Raw genomic sequence first — 20,614 nt, forward strand, 5'->3', positions numbered from 1 at the left:
GCCTTCGGCTCAGGTCATGATCCTGGAGTCCCGGGATCGAGTCCCGCGTCGGGCTCCCTGCTCGGCAGGGAGCCTGCTTCTCCCTCTGACCCTCCCCCCTCTCATGTGCTTTCTCTCTGTCTCAAATAAATAAATAAAATCTTTAAAAAAAAAAAAGAAGCTTCAGGGGGATAACTAACCAAATCTTCCCCCTCTCTGTCTTCTGAAATAATTGAGAAACAATTGGGAAAACAAAGGAGAAATATCACAAACATGTGAATCCCTCAGAAGGGATTTTAAAAAAATGCTAGTGCCCAGACCTCAGCCCAAGAGATGCTGTCGATGGGTTTGGGGGGTGGGGGACTGGGTGCCAGTGTTTTTCACATGCTCCCCAGGGGATTCTCATGGGGTCAGGTTAGGTATATTGTGCTAGATGCAGAACAAAGTATCAGTTGGATTGGTAGCTTAGCTGGATTATAGAAAGGGGCCAGACCCTATTTGCTCTCCTGGAATTAAACTTCTCTGACCAAACACAGTGCAGGCCTCGTCTTGGCAGGGGCAAGCCTGACCAGCAGGCTCACTGAAGGAGCTACAGAGAATGCTCCCTCCCTGTTGTGGGCAGGTAGGTCCCCAGAGAGAAGAGGAGGGCTGGGAGATCTTTAACACCTTAATCCCATCCAGCAGAAGACCATGGACCTTCAGATGAAAACCCACCAGGTTCCCAGTCAGATAAGTCAATTCTTCCCTGGGCGAGTAAATACAAGATAACAGAGAATAAAGCAAATAATAAAATGAATAGGGGCGCCTGGGTGGCTTAGTCCGTTAAGCGTCTGCCTTCAGCTCAGGTCACGATCTCGGGGTCCTGGGATCGAGTCCCGCATCGGGCTCCTTGCTCAGCAGGGAGCCTGCTTCTCCCTCTCCCTCTGCCCTTCCCCCTGTTCATGCGCTTTCTCTCTCTCAAATAAATAAAATCTTAAAAAAGTATAAAAATAAGATGAATAAAAGACAGCCCGGAGGTGTTACTTTAGTGCAAGGGTGGGCAGGCTTTCACCATAAAGAGCCAGACGGTAAAGACTTTAGGCTTCAAGGGCCCCCTATAGTCTCTGTCCCAACTTCTCTGCCATTGTAGCAGAAAGAAGGCACAGACTATATGCAAATGAATAGCCATGAAAATGACATAATAAAAATATATTTAGTCTCTGCCCCCACTTCCTTACACAGAGCTCCTAAAACCCTTGTAATTTCCTAAGTGATAGCAGTGATAAGAGCATCTTGTGTTATAATATTTGGTCTTTGTCCGGGGTTCATGACCCAAGAGCTTCTAAGACCCTTGGAATCTTCAAGTGACGGGTGTCTTCTGGTATACTAATGAGATGGCTGGTGGCAGAGGTCTCCAGATAGTTTCAGGAAGGGGGTTGGCTGCCAGGAAGACCAAAGCATGATTAGAGGGTTGGACCTTTCAGTCCATCCCAACCCCCCAGCCTCCAGAGAGAGGAGATGGGCAGGAGACTGACTTAATCACCAACAGCCAATGGTTTCATCAATCATGCCTATGTAATGATTTTCTGTATGCTAAACTTCAACAAAAAGTCAACTTTAAAAAACAAACGAATGGGACTAATGTTTGCAACTGATCTCGAAATGCATGAAAAAAAAATGAACTGAGATAAATAGAGGGATAGATAGATGTGTGGTAAAGAAAACAGCAAAATATACAGTGCAAAATCTAGGTGGTGGGAATACAGGTGTTGACTGAGTAAGTCTTCCAATTTTTTTTAAAGGTCCTCCATAAAATGTTGAGATCATAAAAAAACAAACACACAAACTCAATTGTTTTACTTTCATAGCGGTCTTGTTACTGAGTTACTAGAGTTCTTTATATATTCTGGATACAGCCTCTTTGTTGGACAGGTTTTGCAAAAAATTCCTCTGGGGTGTGCCCTACTCTTTTATTTTCTTAACTATGTCTTTCTTTTTTTTTTTTTTAAGATTTTATTTATTTATTCACGAGAGACAGAGAGAGAGAGAGAGAGGGAGGCAGAGTAGAGGGAGAAGCAGGCCTCCCACCGAGCAGGGAGCCGGATGCAGGGCTCCATCCCAGGACCCTGGGATCATGACCTGAACCGAAGGCAGACACCTAACGACTGAGCCACCCAGGCGCCCCTTAACTATGTCTTTCGAAGAGCAAAAGTTTTACATCTTGATCAAGTCCATTTGCAAAAAATTCCTCTGGGGTGTGCCTTACTCTTTGATTTTCTTAACTATGTCTTTCAAAGAGCGAAAGTTTTACATCTTGATCAAGTCCATTTATCACATTTTCACTCATTTCCCTTCAAAATGAAATAATTGCACACCCTGGGTTTTTGAAGCCAGTGACCAATGTGGAACTGCTTTGCCTATGGCAACTGAGAAATGAAAAACTAATCTGAGACAGATCTGGGTGGGGGGTCCATGACTGTGATTTTTTTCCCCATATATTTGAAGTATTATATAATACAGAATTAAAAATCAAAATGCTTTTTAAAGGTAAAAAATATCACCTCATAGTTGTTCAGCACTTCATAATTTTCAAAGCTTGCTTATTTCAGCCTTGCCAGAGTCCTTGGCGGGGGGGGGGGGGGGGGGCAGGAGTTGAGGCCTCCGTGGGCCACAAAGGCATAAAAGCATTTGTCAAAGTCATCTGTTTCAATTGCATACTGCAAGAAGACACAAAAGAGTAAAATTTTGCCACTTTCTTTTTTTGGGATTGCAAATTTTAAAAAATTATTTATGTATTTATTTTAGAGAGAGAGTAGGGGGAGGGACGGAAGGAGAAGGAGACAAGCAGACTCCCCGCTGCGCAGGAAGCCTGATGTGGGGCTTGATCCCAGGACCCTGAGATCATGACCTGAGCCGAAATCAAGAGTCGGACGCTTAACCAACTGAGCCACCCAGGCATCCCCGGACTGCACATTTTGACAACAGCTATCCAAATGGACAAACATATATGCTTTGGCGGAGCAAGCCCACTGCTGCATTTTTAGCTCACGGTACATTTGGACACATCTGCGGAGACATGTTGAGGGTGCCCACCCCAGTAATGTTCCTAACTGCAAAAAAAACCCCTGGAATGAATCCCAATGTTATCAACAGGGGACTAATTAAATAAATTCTTCAACTCCTGGACTTAATAAAATATCATGCAGTCATTAAAAATAATTAGGGGAAATCTGCACTCCATGTCAGCCACACTGATCTCCCTGCTCTCACTCCCTTCCATGTAAGAGCTTTTGCACTTGGTATTCTTTTTGGCTGCAACGCTCTTCCCCCATCCATATCCACGTGGTCCATCTCTGACCTCTTTCCCGTCTTGGCTCAAATGTCACCTTCTCCATGCGGTCTTCCCTGGCCACCTTGGAAAAAATCACAATCCTCCCCCCATCCCTCACTATTCTCTTTCCTTCCTTCTGTTTCCTCCTTAGCACTGAACTTCATCTCTACATGGCCCTCATATGGTTACTTGCTTTGTTTACTACCTGTCTTCCCACATTCAAGTAGTCATCTGATGAAACCAGGATTTTTGTCTAATTTGTTCACTATTGTATCCACAGTGCCTGGTTTGCATGCATATATATATATATATAAACATGCTAGTATGGAAAAATGTCCAAGATCTCTTATGTGAAAAGACCAAGTCGCAGAAAAGCCTATCTATTCTGGATACGAACAATAGCGGATGGAGACCCCGCATACACTCGTGTACATCTGCTCCCGTATACACGTACATACGTGCGCACATTCACGTACACAGAAGTGTATATAGTCCTAGAAAGAAGGCTTGTGAGGACTAATTACCTTTAAGTAGGGAGAATTAGGGATTTTTACTTTTTATTCTACTCTCTCCTGTACAGTTCCACTATATATACGTATACATATGTATATATGTGTATAAACATATATTCCTTATCATAACAACACTGAGAAGCCACCAGAACCCCTTTTCCCTTGTAAACCCTTGGTGTCACCCCATGCAGGTGACAGGCACCCATAAGCCACAAGGTGGGGAGGAGCAGAGACCAGATTTAAAAATACTCTGCTCCTCTTCCTGAGAGGGCTCCCCACCCCCTCTCCTGCGGAGCCAGGCGGCAGTCCATCTGTCCAGGTCACACCACCTGGGAGACGGGCTCGTGTGCCGAGCAGGATGCTTCTGTCTGCCCAAATCTTTATGGAAGCAGGGAAGCCATTTGAAAAATCTACACAGATGAGCACAAATGCACTCGGGTTTCTGCCCCTGAATTCTTCATGCTTAGGCAGCCAAAGAAAAACCACAAGAAGTGGGGAGGTTAAAATGCCATCAGGAGAGGGCGCCTGGGTGGCTCAGTTGGTTAAGCGACTGCCTTCGGCTCAGGTCATGATCCTGGAGTCCTGGGATCGAGTCCCGCGTCAGGCTCCCTGCTCAGCAGGGAGTCTGCTTCTCCCTCTGACCCTCCCCCCTCTCATGCTCTATCTCATTCTCTCTCAAATAAATGAATAAAATCTTAAAAAAAAAAAAATGCCATCGGGAGAATAAACATGCCTCCCACGGGCACATGACTGGAGCAAACTGGCTCTGAGCCTTTCACAGAGGCTCCCCCCCACCCCGCCCCGCCCGGCGAACTCCGAGACCAGCAGAGCCCACTGCTCGAGCTCAGGGTGGTCGCCACCAGGGGGGCTGTTCCATGCACTGTGGGATGTGAGCAGCATCCCTGACCTCCACCTACTAGATGCCAACAGCACCCCTGGAGTTGTGACAACCACAAATGCTTCCGGACACCGCCCAATGTCTGCTGGGGGACAACATCAGCCCAACCGAGAACCACGGGTCTAACTCCTTCTCTACGTCAGTAGCTGCCCAGCACTTGGCAGCCAAAAGGTTATGTGGTGAATTCACTACGAGGACCGCTCTATTAGGTGGAAGTCCCCGAGCCTGGGATTCGGTGAGGTGGGATCCCCCCAGGCTGACGCTCACGGCGAACTCAGGGGCAGCAGGTGCTTGGGGAGGCAGCAGAGAAGCAAGCTTGTTCAGGGCCCAGGCCGGCTTTTATGTGCCCCCTTGGGTACCTATGGCCGAGATGGCTGTGAGCTTACCAAAGCCTTTTCTTCCTGGACAAGCAGCTGGACTACAGTCCCAGCCTCCCCTGCAGGGAGTTGTAGCCGAGAGGGTCGGAGTGGGAGTGGAGTGATATTCATAACTTCCAGACCCGGCCTATAAAGACTTCCCACAAAATCCTCTCTCTCTGTGCCCCCCTCTCTCTCTCTCTCTCTCTCCCGTAACCACCAGCTGGAGGTGAAACCCTCCAAGGCCTGAGAAGATGGCAGAGCCACAAAACGGAAGGGGCCTGGGTCGCTGAATCCCTGCATGGAAGGCCACTAGTGAAAGGCCCCACAAACACTGGAGTGCGAGCAAGAGATTGGCTTCGACTCCAGTAAACCAGAAACCAGCACAGCTTATCTACTCCAGCAGCCTTCCTTGACCTCAGCTAACACAGGAACTCTTAGCAAGTCACCTGGGCTTCAGTTTCATCCTCTGTAAAATGGGCATAACACCGGTACCTCCCTCGTTTAGTTGTTGTGAGGATCCACTGAGAGAGTCCTTGGGACTGTGCCTGGAACTTACTAAGCCTAACGAAGGTTGCCTCTTATTACGAGTGGGGAGAAGAGCTACCGAATTCCTGCCCTTCCCATTACCCCTTCTGTGCCTTCTTTTCTGAGTCACACTCAATAACCTGGGAAAGAATGATTTGCCCCAGTCCTTAAATGCCTTAGGGACATACTGAGGCTTTAGGGAAACTTCTTGTAGTAAGGCTGGGGACCCTTATTTTATCACACAGCTGTCCATGCATCTCCTAAGTGTCCTGGACCCTCCTTACCAAAGACACCACTGAGAGGCCAAGGTGACCTTGAACAAGAAAGGAAGAGGATCCCACCCACGAATCATCCGTAGGCTGTCTTTCTTTTGCTTTTCCAGCCTCAATAAAATTAAGCAGAATAAAACCTAAAAGCAGGGGCGCCTGGGTGGCTCAGTCGGTTAAGCGTCTGCCTTCGGCTCAGGTCATAATCCCAGGGTCCTGGGATCGAGTCCTGCATCGGGCTCCTTGCTCAGTGGGGAGCCTTCTCCCTCTGCCCCTCACCCCACTTGTGCTCTCTCTCTCTCTCTCACTCTCTCTTGCGCTCTCTCTCAAATAAATGAATAAAAATCTCTAAAAAAAACCAAACCACCTTTTTTTTTTTTTTAAAGATTTTCTTTATTTATTTGACAGAGAGATAGAGAGCACAAGTAGGCAGAGTGGCAGGCAGAGGGAGAGGGAGAAGCAGACTCCCCACTGAGCAGGGAGCCTGATATGGGGCTCGATCCCAGGACCCCGGGACCATGACCTGAGCCAAAGGCAGACGCTTAACCGACTGAGCCACCCAGGTTCCCCTAAAAAAAAAATCTTAAAAAACCTAAAAGCAAACACATAATGAGAACTATGGTCCAGACTCTTCCTGGGCCTGCTCTGTAACTCAGGATCACAAAGAAAGTGGCCTTGAGTTAAGCCGCAAAGACCCTGCCTCCCCTGGCCAGTGTGGGGCACCACAGAGAGAGCGAAGGCTGACCCTTCTGCCCACTCTGCTTATTCTTCACCCACCTGCTTGTGGGCGAATAATGCCCTCGCCTAAGACCATCTCTAGAAATGATTGCCATTATAGGCCAACTACATCCTGCTTTAGTGTGGGGGTTGGGGGCTGGGAAGAAACCCAGGGGAGCAGTTTTCACATCAACTTACACACAGGGAAAGAGAAAATTACACCCACTGAGCATCTGCTATGTGCTAAGTATCCCCGCACACATATCATCTCACTCCTTTGTGAAAGCACAAGCCACATCTGTCGTGCTCCCTAGTTTCCCCAGTGCCTAACAGGCTTAGGCACACAGTAGGTGTTCAATAGATACTTGTCATCTGAGCTTACCATGACCCCTACTTATTGCTCTGACCTCACGTGTAATTCACTCCCCTCATTAACTACGCTCCTGCCACTTTCACCTTCTTGCTCATTCTGGCCCCAGGGCCTTTGCACTTGCCAATTCCTCTGCCTAGAACGTTCCTCTCCCCGATCTTTGCACAGCCAGCCCTTTCTCAGCTTGTATTACTCAGTTTAAAGTGATGCTCCAGCCCCTGTCACCGTACTCTGTTATTATTTAGGTGTTGATTTGTCTCACCCCAACTAGCATGCATCAGGGAAGGATTAATTATTTCTGCCTCTCTGCTATTTCTCCAGCAAATAGGCACAGCACTTCAACAAAGTAGAGGCTTGATAAATATTCGAGGCTGTGTAACTCAATGACCGAGAGCCCAGACTCTGGACCCAGACCACCTGACTTTGAATCCTGACCCCGGGACCTGGGGCATGCTACTTCTAGCACAGCCTCAGTTTCCCCATTCATAAAACAGTAATTCCTACATCATAGTGCTGCTATGAGGATTCAGTGAGTTAATTCACGCGAAACCCTCGGTGCAGCACCTGGCATATAGGAAGTGCTGCGGATGTGTCTGTTTGTCATTGTTGGAGACAGAATGAGCCACCTCAAGGTAGATCTTAAATGCGTCCAACAGACAGAAAATGCAGGCTCAATGAGATGAAAGGTTCCTGCTTGAGATGATTCAGCAACCAAGCTCTTTTGGACCTGGTTCTTGGACTTTTAAGCCAAAGTTATTTTCACAAGGTTTCCTGAGATGTAGGGAGAGAAATGACACTCAGCCTATGCCCCACAGTCCCTAGCCTTTCAAAGGTTAAGCCTTCTCCCGCTGACTGGCAGCTCTGGGTTGGAGCAGTCAAGAGAAGGCAAGGGACAGAAGGGCTGTCTGGAAAGGATATTCTTGGTTTCTGATCTCTTCTATGTGCCAGCCTTCATCTTGCACCCACCAGGTACTGGCCTTGGCTGCTGAGCCCAGCTGTTTCTCGCCAACACGGTGGCCCAAGGCAAAGCGGAACCTGACCTTCACTGGCTCCCCTTTCCCACCCCTAGCTAGGGCTCTGCAGGGACACGTGTGGTTGGATAAATCCCCAGCCCCCTGAAGCTTTCCTCCATGGGGATGTGCCTGGAGTGAGGCTCTAAAGGCACCAAAATCATTAAACAACCACGCAAATGAAGTAAAAACTCCCCAGGAGCCCTGGCAGCTGGCCTGGTCTTTAAAGGCTGCCACGGGAGCCCAAAATGAACACTTAAGATCTAGCCAAGTTTTACCGCCTGGGTGGATGGACTTTGGCAGCTCGAGGAGCTCTCTGGAGGAAAGATGAGGTGGGGGTGCCACCGCGGGCTCTGCGCTCCACCAGGAGAGCCCCAGGGTGGCAGGGGTCTGCTCCCACCTCCTGACCGCTTGGCTGGAGTTCCACCTCGGCCCACATCCAGTTTCAAGGCCATAACCCACCAAGCCCTCACTAAGGGCCAAGCGCTGTGCTAAGCACATTATATCGATCATTTCCTTTTGTCCCCACAACACCCTAGGAGTTAGGGGGCTGAAATCTACAGATGAGGAATCTTCATTCAGAGGAGTTAAGTAGCTTGCCACCATAGAGAATTGTCCTTTACATCTAATCCATGAGCACTTTCTGTTGACTGTGCCTCTTACATTATATCCACGAGTTACTTCTTTGAAACCGTTCTGCCACTTCCCTGGTCCAAGCCACCATCCCCTCTCCCTTAGACCAGCGCTGCAGCCTCCCAGATGGTCTCCTGGCTCCTCCTCTTGTCTTCTGACAACGCTTTTATTCTTCATTCAACAGGTGGAGGGATACTTTAAAACATGATCATAGCACTTCCCTGGTCAAAACCCTCCAAAGGCTTTTCAATGCACTTAGGAAAAATATATATATATAGCTTCTAATCCTACAGGCTCTACTCAACCTGCCCTGTGCTATTTTTCCAAACTCACACTGCCTTCTGTGCTCTGGACATATTGGGGTAACATGGGAGAAGAGATAAAGTGTCTTCTTGCTATTCAAAGTGTGGTCTTCAGACTCCAGTGTAAGTGTTACCCAGAGCTTATTAGAAATACAGACGCTCAGGTCTCTCCCAGACTTACTGACTCAGAATCCACATTTTGACAAGATCCCCAGGAGATGCATATGCTCATCAAAGTGTAGAGGTTAAGAGTGAGGAAGACTTTGGAACCAAACAGCTTGGGTTGGAAGGCTGGCCCAACCACTCACCAGCTGGATGACTTGCATCAGTGACCAGCTACTTCCTGCGTAGTGAAGAACTCATCTTATCCAAAGAGAGATCTTGGTCTACGCCCTTGGCTCCTAGGAGGTGATCTCCAGGCTCCTGGAATATCCGGCAGAGGTGTTTGTTCGCCTGAGGGCTCTAGCCATGGACAATGTGATTTATGGTGACAGCTTTGGGGTCCCCTAGAGAAACCAATGACTAGAGGTATTAGCTGGACCTCCAGGAGGTGCTGGAGGCTGATGGTCAGCTCCCAGAGAGTATGGGATCGAGCCCCGTTAAAAACTCTGGACACAACAGGCTCAGTGAGCTCCCCTCGTTGGCAATATTCTGTGCATACTGCACACGTAGTGAGCAAGAGGAGGTAACGCTGTCCATGACTCCATGGGGACAAAATGACAGGAAGCCCCACGTCCGGACCCCTTCTGGACTCTGCCCTGTGTGTCTCTTTCCTGGGCTGCTTTTAATTTGCATCCTTTGCCATCATAAAACTATAGTTCTAAGGAGCACCTTCCTGAGTCCTGTTGAGTCATTCTCGTGAATTATTGAAACTGCATGAGCACGGGGACCCTGCCTATCTAGCCAGCTGGTCCAAAGTGAGGGCAGTCTTGTGGGGACCAGTCCCTCCAACTTTGCAGTTGGCTCAACTCATTGTCATTCCCTTCCCTGACCTTCAGTCACCCCAGCTGAAAAATGGCCATAGAGCAGATCACACCTTCTATGTTTACTGAAAGATTAAATGAGATAATGAACACACAGGAGTCCCACTATAAACACAAGTACAATGTCCCTGTGGTTTGGTCAAGGAAACTGAGGGTCACAGAGGCAAAGTCACCTGCCCACAGTCAGAGGCTGAAGCCCTGGCTGACTCGAACCACGGGGCGATACTGCCTCCTCGTGACTTGCAAACACCTTCTGGGAAGGGAGGGACAGGCGTGGTTCGGCTGAGCCTGTGGTCCAGCAACCTGCTGAGGAAGTCACGTGGCCTCTGGGGGGAAGTCACCCACCACCAACCCAATGCTCCCTACTGCTTCTCTTCTCTCCTCTCCTTTTGGGATTCACATGACTTGAATATGAGGCTCTGTGATATTGCTCCACAGGTCTCTACTTTCCCCTTCTGTCCCTCTTTTCTACCCCATCTTTTTTTTTTTTTTTTAAAGATTTTATTTATTCATTTGACAGAGAGAGACAGTGAGAGAGGGAACACAAGCAGGGGGAGTGGGAGAGGGAGAAGCAGGCTTCCCGTGGAGCAGGGAGCCCGATGCGGGGCTCGATCCCAGGACCCTGGGATCATGACCTGAGCCGAAGGCAGACGCTTAATGACTGAGCCACCAAGGTGCCCCTACCCCATCGATTTATTCTGTTGTTCATAGTACGTAATTTCTCTTCATCTATCTGTACGTTCCCTAACTCTTTCCTCTATCACCTGCATTCTGCTATGGAGCCCATCCAGTGAATATTTTATTTGGTACCGTACTTCTCTGTTCAAAATTTTCCACTCGGTTCTTTTCTTCTATCTTCTGTTTCTCTACTAACCTGCAATAGTCTCTGTCTTACCATTCTTTTCAAGAGGATTCACCCGTCTTTCTTGGAGCATGGTTATGATAACTGCTCTGAAGTCTTTGTGTGATCATCCCAACATCTGGGTCATCCTGTGGTGGGTGGCTGCCGATTATATTTCCTCTGAGAATTTGCCAGACTTTGCTGGTTCTCTGTGAATCAGGTCGTTCTGGATTGTACCCTAGACCTTTTGAATATTATGTTATGAGACTCTAGGTCTTGTTTGAGTTTGATGAGTTCTTTATAGATTTTGGATACTAGCCCTTTATCTGATATGTCATTTGCAAATATCTTCTCCCATTCTGTCGGTTGTCTTTTGGTTTTGTTGACTGTTTCCTTTGCTTTGCAAAAGCTTTTTATCTTGATGAAGTCCCAATCGTTCATTTTTCTCTAGGTCTTGTTTGAATCCTACTAAATATATTGATCCTTTTTGGCTGTACCAGGCAGCTGAGTAGGTTCGGTTCAGACCACATGTTCTTACCTGCCTTCTGGGTGCTGTTAGGCCAAAGTTGGTTCAGCTTTCAAAGTCTCTGCAGGGCTCTGCACATCTGTCCCTCATTTGTGCCCGCCAGGGCCCAGCTGCAGACCGGGCCAGTAGTCTACACTGTAGTTCAGTTCTCAAAGTCTCTCCTATACCATTGAGGGTCATATCCACTCTATGGGGGCAGCTCCGGGGTGAGCCCAGGACTTCATACATCCTCCTTTCTGGAGCTGCCTCCTTCTGCAATATTTCCCACACTCCGGCTCCCAGGGGCCCACGTTCATTACCCTCTGTCTAGAAAGTGGAGGCTTTAGTCTCCCTGCCCCACTTCTGCTGCTTACTTCCTGTGCCTGGATTTGGGTCTGCAGCCAAGTGCCCACTGCCAACCCCAGGGCACTGTGGGGAGCACACACCGCTCTGGTTCTGTGGCTCAGCTGGCACAGCTTTGGGGTCAGCCCCCGGCTCCTGGATGCCGTGCCAGCTGGCAGCTTTGGGGTGACGATGATTAGGTGAGGGCGCTGCTCGGGAGGCGACCACAGGCAGCTGGTCCCAGCCACTCACCTCCAAAGGGCCAGCATTTCAACTCTTCCACACTCTGGAATTATTAAAACAACAGGCACGATTTTCCAAGGGGCTATTTCTGGGATGGGCAGGTCCATGGGCTGATTTGCCTGTAATTCCCAGGATAGGAATGATTTGCTGCATTTTACACAAGATAAAAGTCCAGACTCAGAGAGGTGGAGTCATCTGCTTGAAGTCACACAGCTGGTTAACAGTGGGGCCAAGATTAAAACCCAAGTCTGTATAATTCCAGGGTCTGCTCTTCTATGGCAAGTTCCATCATCATCAACACTGTCATCACCATCATCATCACCATCATTACCATCATCATCATCATCATCACCATCACCATCATCATCACCATCATCACCATGGTCATCACCATTATCATCACCATGGTCATCACCATCATCATCACCACCATCATTACCATCATCATCATCATCATCACCATCACCATCATCACCACCATCACCATCATCACCATGGTCATCACCATTATCATCACCATGGTCATCACCACCATCATCACCACCATCACCATCATCATCACCACCATCACCATCATCATCACCATCACCATCATCATCACATGTGATATTTATTGAGCACTATGTACAAGGCACTGTCTAAAGCTTTTTATATGATGTACTGAGGCTGGAAGATTGGAAGAGAAGGAAATTGAGCTATAGGAAAGGGATGTCATCTGCCCAAGGTCACATACACCTGCTGAGTGGTAGAGGTGCTATTGGAACCAAAACCTGTATCTCACTCCAACCCGTACTCTGAGTGGCCATGCAACCGTTTCTCTAGCAGGCGGAGCTGGGCCCGGTGCCCAAGAAGTCGGGTGGGGAGAGAAGACAGAGGCTGTGGGGAGGCTGCAGGGAGGAGGTGTGGCAGAGGTGGGCTGAGGCCAGATGCTGGGGAACATCTGCGCCCCAGAACAAACCCACAGCATCTCTCCGTCTCAAGGGAGCTTCTGGCTCTCGCAAAATGGCTATGCCCCTCTCAGACGGGCTTCCTCCTCCCTCCTCTGCTGGAAGCCCTCAGCTTCTCCAGTCCTGCTGCCCAAACCCCAACGCTTTCTCAGCATGTCCTCTGGTGCCCATTCAGCCCTGAGGTCTCCCCAGGCAGGCTGGTGACAGCATTGCTCCTGACCTCCCCTCTCCTCCTCTGCCCCACCTCCCCACCCACCTCATCCCACCAGCAGATTCAATTAACCAGTTAGATGCTGGAGCCGCAGAAAGCCAAGCAATTATGGAAGCAGACCAGGTGCCCTGGAACTCACTCTTCACAGAGGGGCCTGGGTGGCCTCCAAGCAGACAGCGGGGCGGGGAGGGAGGCAGAACAGTGTGGGCAAATGCTGCCAACCCAGGCTGGGCGAGAGAGATCATTGCTAGAGTCTGATTCCTTCTAACGCACGTGGAATGACTGGCGCTCACCCAGATGCACTTTCCGGGTCTTCTATGTATTTGCTCCCCAAAGTGTGGTCTGCAGACCCACAGCGTTGGCATCACCTGGGTGCCGTTAGAAGGGCAGAATCCCAAGCTGCAGCCCAGGCCGACTGAATCAGAATGTGCATTTTAACACATCCCTAGGAGATGTTAAGGATGGAAGTACCGCACTCTCTAGTCCTAGCTAGACACACTAAGATTGGCGAAAAAATGTGGGTCATTGCCCTGGTTTCTCTTCTTGCGTGTTCTGCAGCTGCCTGGACACTGGGTATGACAGGCGGACCCCCCCCACCCCCGCCGCCGCTTCTGAGCCTGTGCCCAGGGCAATTCCTATAGCAGCTGCCTTGAGCATGGGGCTTCCATGCTGATCCCTGTCAACCTATTAGCTCCCAGGCTGAAGTATGAGGTTGGCCTCAATTTCTCTCCCAGACCTCAGATTCCCTTCTGGGCTGGAGGCCTGCCTGGTCTCTCCTCACTCCCTACAACCTTCTGCGCCCAGCTCACTGTCACCTGCTCACTCCCCAGACAGGGTTGGGCATTTGCAACGTACCCTGCTTTTCTCCTTCATAACCCTTAGACCAATTCACAATTACGTTGTGATTGTTGCAGCCTTTGACTAACATCCGTCTGTCCCCCTGTTAGAATTAAATGCCATGAGAACGTGGGTCATGAATGTCTGGCTCTCTATTGAATACACAGCACATAGGTGCTCAAAAAAAATTTCAATCTGTGGAGACTGACACTTGGTCAGCTCCAGCCCCAGGGAGCTAAACCCCACCCCCTCCTGCCCCTGCCATCAAAGGCTGCCTCTACTCTCCATTCTGTCTCTATCAATCTGTCTACTGGAGATATCTCATATAAGTAGAATTCTATAGTATTTGCCCTTTCATATCTGGCTTATGTCCCTTAACAGAATGTCTTCAAGGTTCGTCCATGTTGTAGCATGTGACCATTTCCCTCCTTTGAAGGCTGAATAACAGTGCACTGAATGGAGAGATCACATTTTATTAATCCATTTATCCAGCTCTCAATGGACACCTGGGCTGCTTCCTCCTTTCTGCTACTGGGAATAACACCACTGTGAGCATGGGCGCGTGAATGTTCGAGTCCTGCTTTCCGTTCTTTTGGGGATATACCCAGAAGGGGAATTGCTGGATCACAGAGTAATTCTATTTTTGATTTTTTGCAAAGCCTTCATCAAGCGCTATTTCTTTTTTTTCTTTCTCTTCTCCCCCCACTTCCAAGAATAGCCCACTAACCTCAGTGGCTAATTCTACTTCACTTTCCCGGAAGGCCTCTGGGCTGCACGTCATTCTCTCACGAGTTGAAAAGCAATTCCCCCCCCCTTTTTTAAACTTCAGCTGCACAAATCACCTGATTGACAACTGCAGAAAAACCCTCATCCCACACAGGAACGGAACTGCTCAGCCAGCCCAGCCTGCCGGCTAATTACAGGCTTTTACCAGGATTCTCCACGAACGCTCCTAGCACAGCTCAACCTTACTTTTTTGTTATCAAGTGTTTGGAAACAAGCTAATGGGCTAGGTTTCAGATCCTTAGCCCGGAGGTGACAGTTCTTTCCCCTGGCTGGTACATAAAGCAAGTCAGAACATCATGGATCCGAATTTGGCACAATTGTAGCTTTGCTTAGATAGATACCAGCACAACCCGCATTTCTTTTATCACTATGGTCAGTGCCCTTTACAGGTAAAATGCCATCCCAGCCGGGATTTCCACTCACAGCTATGGTTTCGAACCCTGACTCAGCATTAGAAATATCTGGGGTGCTTTAAAAAATACATATACACAGATAGAGAGACAGTCGATGTCCCCAGCTCATTCTGCTTGGTCAGAGTCTCTGGGGGTGGGATCTGGCCACTGGTTGCACTTTACTTGTTTACTTATTTTTATTTGCCTATTAGAGAGAGAGAGAGAGAGCACGAGCAGGGGGAGCAGCAGAGGGAGAGGGACAAGCAGGCTCCCCGCTGAGCAGGAAGCCTAATGTGGGGCTCGATCCCAGGACCCCGAGATCACAACCTGAGCCCAAGGCAGATGCTTAACCGGCTGAGCCACCCAGGGGTCCCCGGTAGCACTTGAAAGTTCCAGCTGATTCTGAAGTGTAGCCCGAGTTGAGCATCCCTTACTTAAGAAGGCAAGAAGACCTGCAATCCTTCCTTCTCTAGAAAGAATATTTTCAGTGGGCTTTAACCTGACGAGAGGTGCCCCTGAGCTGGGGGCACGAAACCCCAATATTTAAACAGGAGAAGCAGATGTTCCACAAATGGAGAGCACGGGCCTTGTCTGATGGGTGCAGCTGATGACGGCCACCCGAAGTGGTGGGATGAATGACAGACGTGTGGGGGCGGGGCGCAGGGGTGCTACTTCCGTTTGAGGCTTTTGCCTGATGGGGTTCACACAGGGGATTCAAGGGGTTCAAAAACACCTCTGAACAGAAGGCAAGGTTTTCTGTCCTTCGGGGTGTTTTTCTGGGAAGGGTGCTCTAAAGTTCTCACTGCAACACCTCAAGCTCTGTCACACACCCCTCACCTTCCCACACCCTCCCCTGCCCCCCACCGTGCGTAATGCGATTATTAAAAATAAAGAGCTAGGTGCGTCCACATTTGCTTTGACCTGGAGGGACTGGACACATGCAGTGGTTAATGAAACAAAAGCCAGTTTCAGGGTGGTGTCCACAGACCGGTCCGCCAAGCTCCCCAAGAGCGGGGGCTGTCTGTTTTGTTTCCTGCTATATTCCCAGCACCTGGAAACAGTGTCTGGCCCAGAGAAAGTGCTTCATACCCACTTCCGAAATGAATGAATAACTTCCTAAAAGAGCTGAATCTTCTTTTTTTTTTTTTTTTAAAGATTTTATTTATTTATTTGAGAGAGAACACATGAGAGGGGATAGGGTCAGAGGACGAAGCAGACTCCCTGCCGAGTAGGGAGCCCGATGCGGGACTCGATCCCGGGACTCCAGGATCATGACCTGAGCTGAAGGCAGTCGCCCAACCAACTGAGCCACCCAGGCGCCCAAGAGCTGAATCTTCTATATGCGGATGATGTTTGTGTGAATGAGGAAAGAAGTGTGAAATGAGGCACACCAGGATGTTAAAGGTGGCGACCCCGGGGAGAAGGGACTGGAAGGGGGATGAAGAAGAGAGTAACATTGCTTTTTAATAATAGTTCCCGGTTACTGAGTGCTTGCTATGCACGAGGCACGTTGCTCAGCAAAGATTATGTCTTGTTCTCATCTGATCCACATAACAATCCTTCAAGTCGTCCTGGTGCGGTTACACCCATTTTACAGATGAGAAAAGCTAAGCATACAGATCTTGCTCAAGATCACAAAGCCCGGACCCAGGCCCTGGCTCCACAGCCTGCACATTTAACCCCTCTGCTCTTCTCCGCCCAAACTCCTCCTTTGCTTGTGTCACTCACTGTGACCAGCATGTGCTACTTTTGTCCTAAAATCTTAAGGAAAATATAAAAGTGTCAGGGCTTTCCTTCTGGGCACTCACTGCCCCCCCTGGGGTCCCCTCCTGATCTAAATGTGCAACATTAAGTCCTTTATTCTCAGTAGGGACTTGGGAATCGATACTCCATGCTTCGATCTTATCTTGGTTCAATAGAGTTCCCACTGCCTGCTCCATAGCATTTAAGGATTCAGTGGAATCACGGTCTTCTGCTCGACCTGAAACCTTGGGGACAGTGGGACCCATGGACAGCAACCATCCCAGGCTTCAACAGATAGGACTGTCATACCTGCTTAGTGCATGCAGGCCCTGATTGGATGCAGACTCTCTGGGTGACAGGCCCTAAGAAAACCCAGAACCAACCTGCCTCAGAGGAGTCTTGGGGCACAGAGCATCTGCAATCTTGGTGATGAGAAGCAGTAAGCCCGTGCGGAGGAAGCCCTGCATGCAAGGATTTTTTTCAGCCACGGCCTTCTTTTTTGGGAGACCTGCAGCTAAGGATTTTAGACTAGATCTAAACAGATGAGGCTTCCCATTACTCTGGAGCACGAATCCTCAGTTTGAGGTCAGTTCCTCAGTGCCAGCACTACCTGGGTGTTTGGGGAAATGCAGACCCCTTCATCTTTGCAGCTAGGAAGATGAGAGCTTAAATCTTGACTCTACCAGTCTGAGACTGGGTGGATCGGTTAGGTTTTGAGCCTCAGTCCCCAGCCCCGTAAGCCGATGAGGATGATGCTGATTTGACAGGGTGAATTATGATGCATATGAGCAATAAAGTAAATGAAGCTGAAGCCCCTGCTGGGAACAGGACACAGGAAATAATAACCATTACTTCTATTAACTCGACATGGTAGGAGCCTGCTTCTAAAATGGCTCCCAATGATCCCTAACTCCCAGTATTCACGCCCTTCTGTAATTCTGGAATGTGAGCTGGACCTACTGGGTTGCTTCTAATGAACAGAATACGGCAAAAGTAAGAGGATGTCGTTTCTGAGATTAGGTTACAATAAGACTCTGGCTTCCATCTTGTTCACCTGCCCACTCTGATGGAAACCATCCACCTTGTTGTGAGTTGCACTATGGAGAAGCCCCATGTGGTGAGAAACAGAGGAAGGTCACTGGCCAACATCCAGGAAGGAACAGAAGCCGCCAGTCCAATGCATCTCCACTGTGAGGAACCGAATGCTGGCAACCACTAACTATGTGAGTACGCTTGAGGAACAGAACCTCTCCCAGATGAGCCTTAAGATAAGACTGCAGGCCCAGCCAATACCCTGACTACAGCCTTGTCAGAGAACCTCAGCCAGACGCACACACCAAAGCTATGTCTGGGTTCTTGACCCACAGGAACTATGAGCTTAATAAATGTTTGTTGTTTTAAGTCACTATATTTGTTATGCAGCAGTAGATAACTAATACACCCTGAAGACAATATATTAAAATCAACCACAGTAGCACATGAAGACTTTTAAAATCCTCCTCTCCAAGTTAGGTGACATTACGTTTCCCTATGAGACTATAAAAGCTACTTGAATCACCGTATCAACAAAACTAACAGGATGAGCACTTATTATTTTAGACTAGATATTACTTAATTTTACAAGCTCACTGAATCTTATAAACCTATGAAGCAGGTACTATGATTGCCCACATTTTAGAGATGAAGAAACTGAGACTCAGAGGGGCCAAGTAACTTGCCCAAGGCTTCAGCAATTATGGGGAAGTGCTAGGAAATCTGGCTTCAAAGTTTACATTGGTAATAATTATGCTTTACAGTTCTATGAATCTTGACCAACTTCACAAACAGTTGGATTCAAACCCAGATAGCTGAATACCAGATATTACCATCTCTAGACACCTATCTTTAGGACAGTAAGTGGAATACAGGACAGTAAGTGATGAACTCACCTGAGTTCATCAGGGTCTGAACCACTACCTACCTGTAAACACTAAGCTGGCATTTTCAAGTTCTTCTTGGGGAACTTTGAAGCTAAAGGATTCATTGTAGAAAGGATCAATTGTGCCTCTTAAGAAGGATGTCTTCTTTGTTTTCACAAGCTTGAGTCCATGTACCAGCTGGATTTTCACAAAGGGGTCTGAGAATTGGACACAGAATTATAGAATGTTGGAGCTCATGAAACTCAATCCATCCATCCATCCAACTTCCCATCTATCTGACAACCCAACCACCTACCCATCCTTTCATCTCTCTTTTTTCCATCAATCCATCCACCTTTCCATCCATCAGTCCAGGTGGATACCTCTCCTTTCATTCATCCATTTTCCCATCCATCCATTTATTATCCATCCCTCCTTTTTCCCATCTAGCTGCTTATCTGCTCATCCCTTTCTCTCTTCCTCCAGCCATCCAAGCTTTATTGAGCTCCTCGCATGTGTGAGGCATTGTGCTCATTTTACAGATGAAGAAACTGAAGATTCAAGATAGGAAATGGCCTGCTTAAGATCAGACTAGTGGAAGAAAAGCCAGACCCAGAGCCTGTGCTGGTTTTCTGTCCCTAGAAATCCATTATCATGTCAGTGATCCCATAGCTCCATACACAGGAGCTCAGAGATGGCAGATTAATAACTTGTTCTTAGATCGCTTTACAGTTTACAAATTCATGTACATTATCTAATTTAATATTGTTTAAACAACTCAATGAGATGGATACTGTTGTTACCACAATTTTTCAGATGAAGAAATTGAAGCTTATGGAGGTTAAGTATCTTCCCCAAGGCCACATCATTTGTAAGCAGTAGAACGAGGACCTGGTTCCAGGCAGTTTGACTCCAGGACCTTTAATCATTTTATCATACTGCCTCTCCCATCGTGGTGAGTCTGAAACTCTTCAGCCTTAAGACCCTTTCCTCCACTGGCCCCTTCCAAACCTCTATTTTTATAATGTGGTTTTTGAGAATGTGAGTTGTGTTCTAAAGGCAGGTGTCACTTTCTAGCAAAAGTAATTTATTTTAGCTACTGTACTTAGAGGAGACAGAAGTTTCTCCACTGAGCTGAAGAGGTCCCAGAGACCCCGGCTACTTTCATGATAATATCCTTTCTGTCATGGGAGAGGCTCCATACAGATGGAATGTAATCTGTTCCATTTCATGAAAAGTCATGTTTGAATTGGTTTGCTATAAAGTAGACACTTTAAATACAACAGTATTTTCAGAGCTGGGATTTATAAAGATTCAAGGTACACTTGAAATGAGCTGGGGGGGAAAAAAACCTCAGGGCGTGCCCCCCACTCCGGCAGCTCGGACTGCAGGGCTGGTACACACTAGCGCCACCTGGAGCATGGCATCTCCATTGCAGGTACAACATCTGGAAAGGTGGGTCACTTCCTTGGGGGCTGCGAGCGCACAGAGGATCTAGAGGTCAGGAGTTATCACACATGGTCTCAGTCAAATCCCCCATTCGAACGGGGTTACTGAGATACCATCATTTACCTGCCTCATTCTAAGAGACATCTGATCGTTTATTTTCCCTCTTGAATCTAACAGCCTAGTTCTAAATGCTATTTGTTTATCCTTGCGGGGTTTTATTAATAGTATCCGGAATGCATATGCTAAGCGAAATAAGTCAATCAGAGAAAGACATGTATCATATGACCTCACTGATATGAGGAATTTTTAATCTCAGGAAACAAACTGAGGGTTGCTGGAGTGGTGGGGGGTGGGAGGGATGGGGTGGCTGGGTGATAAGACATGGGGGAAGGTATGTGCTATGGTGAGCGCTGTGAATTGTGTAAGACTGATGAACCACAGACCTGTACCTCTGAAACAAATAATACATTATATGTTAAAAAAAAAAAAAAAGGAAGATAGGAAGGGAAAAATGAAGGGGGGGAATCGGAGGGGGAGATGAACCATGAGAGACTAT

General features: G+C 48.1%; 1 protein-coding gene across 2 annotated transcripts in view; it reads right to left on the reverse strand.

Moving 5' to 3' along the window:
• Positions 1-20,614, reverse strand: part of SYT17 (synaptotagmin 17) — a 78,460-nt gene that overhangs the window by 11,341 nt on the left and 46,505 nt on the right. For both annotated transcript variants that reach the window (XM_035022362.1, XM_035022363.1), the window contains exon 5: positions 18,672-18,827. In XM_035022362.1, coding sequence (XP_034878253.1) covers positions 18,672-18,827 — 156 coding nt within the window. The remainder of the gene's footprint in view (positions 1-18,671; positions 18,828-20,614) is intronic.

Source organism: Mirounga leonina, unplaced genomic scaffold (assembly GCF_011800145.1).
Source record: "Mirounga leonina isolate KUSES-001 unplaced genomic scaffold, KU_Mleo_1.0 Mir_175, whole genome shotgun sequence".
In the NCBI taxonomy this organism is placed as follows: domain Eukaryota; kingdom Metazoa; phylum Chordata; class Mammalia; order Carnivora; family Phocidae; genus Mirounga; species Mirounga leonina.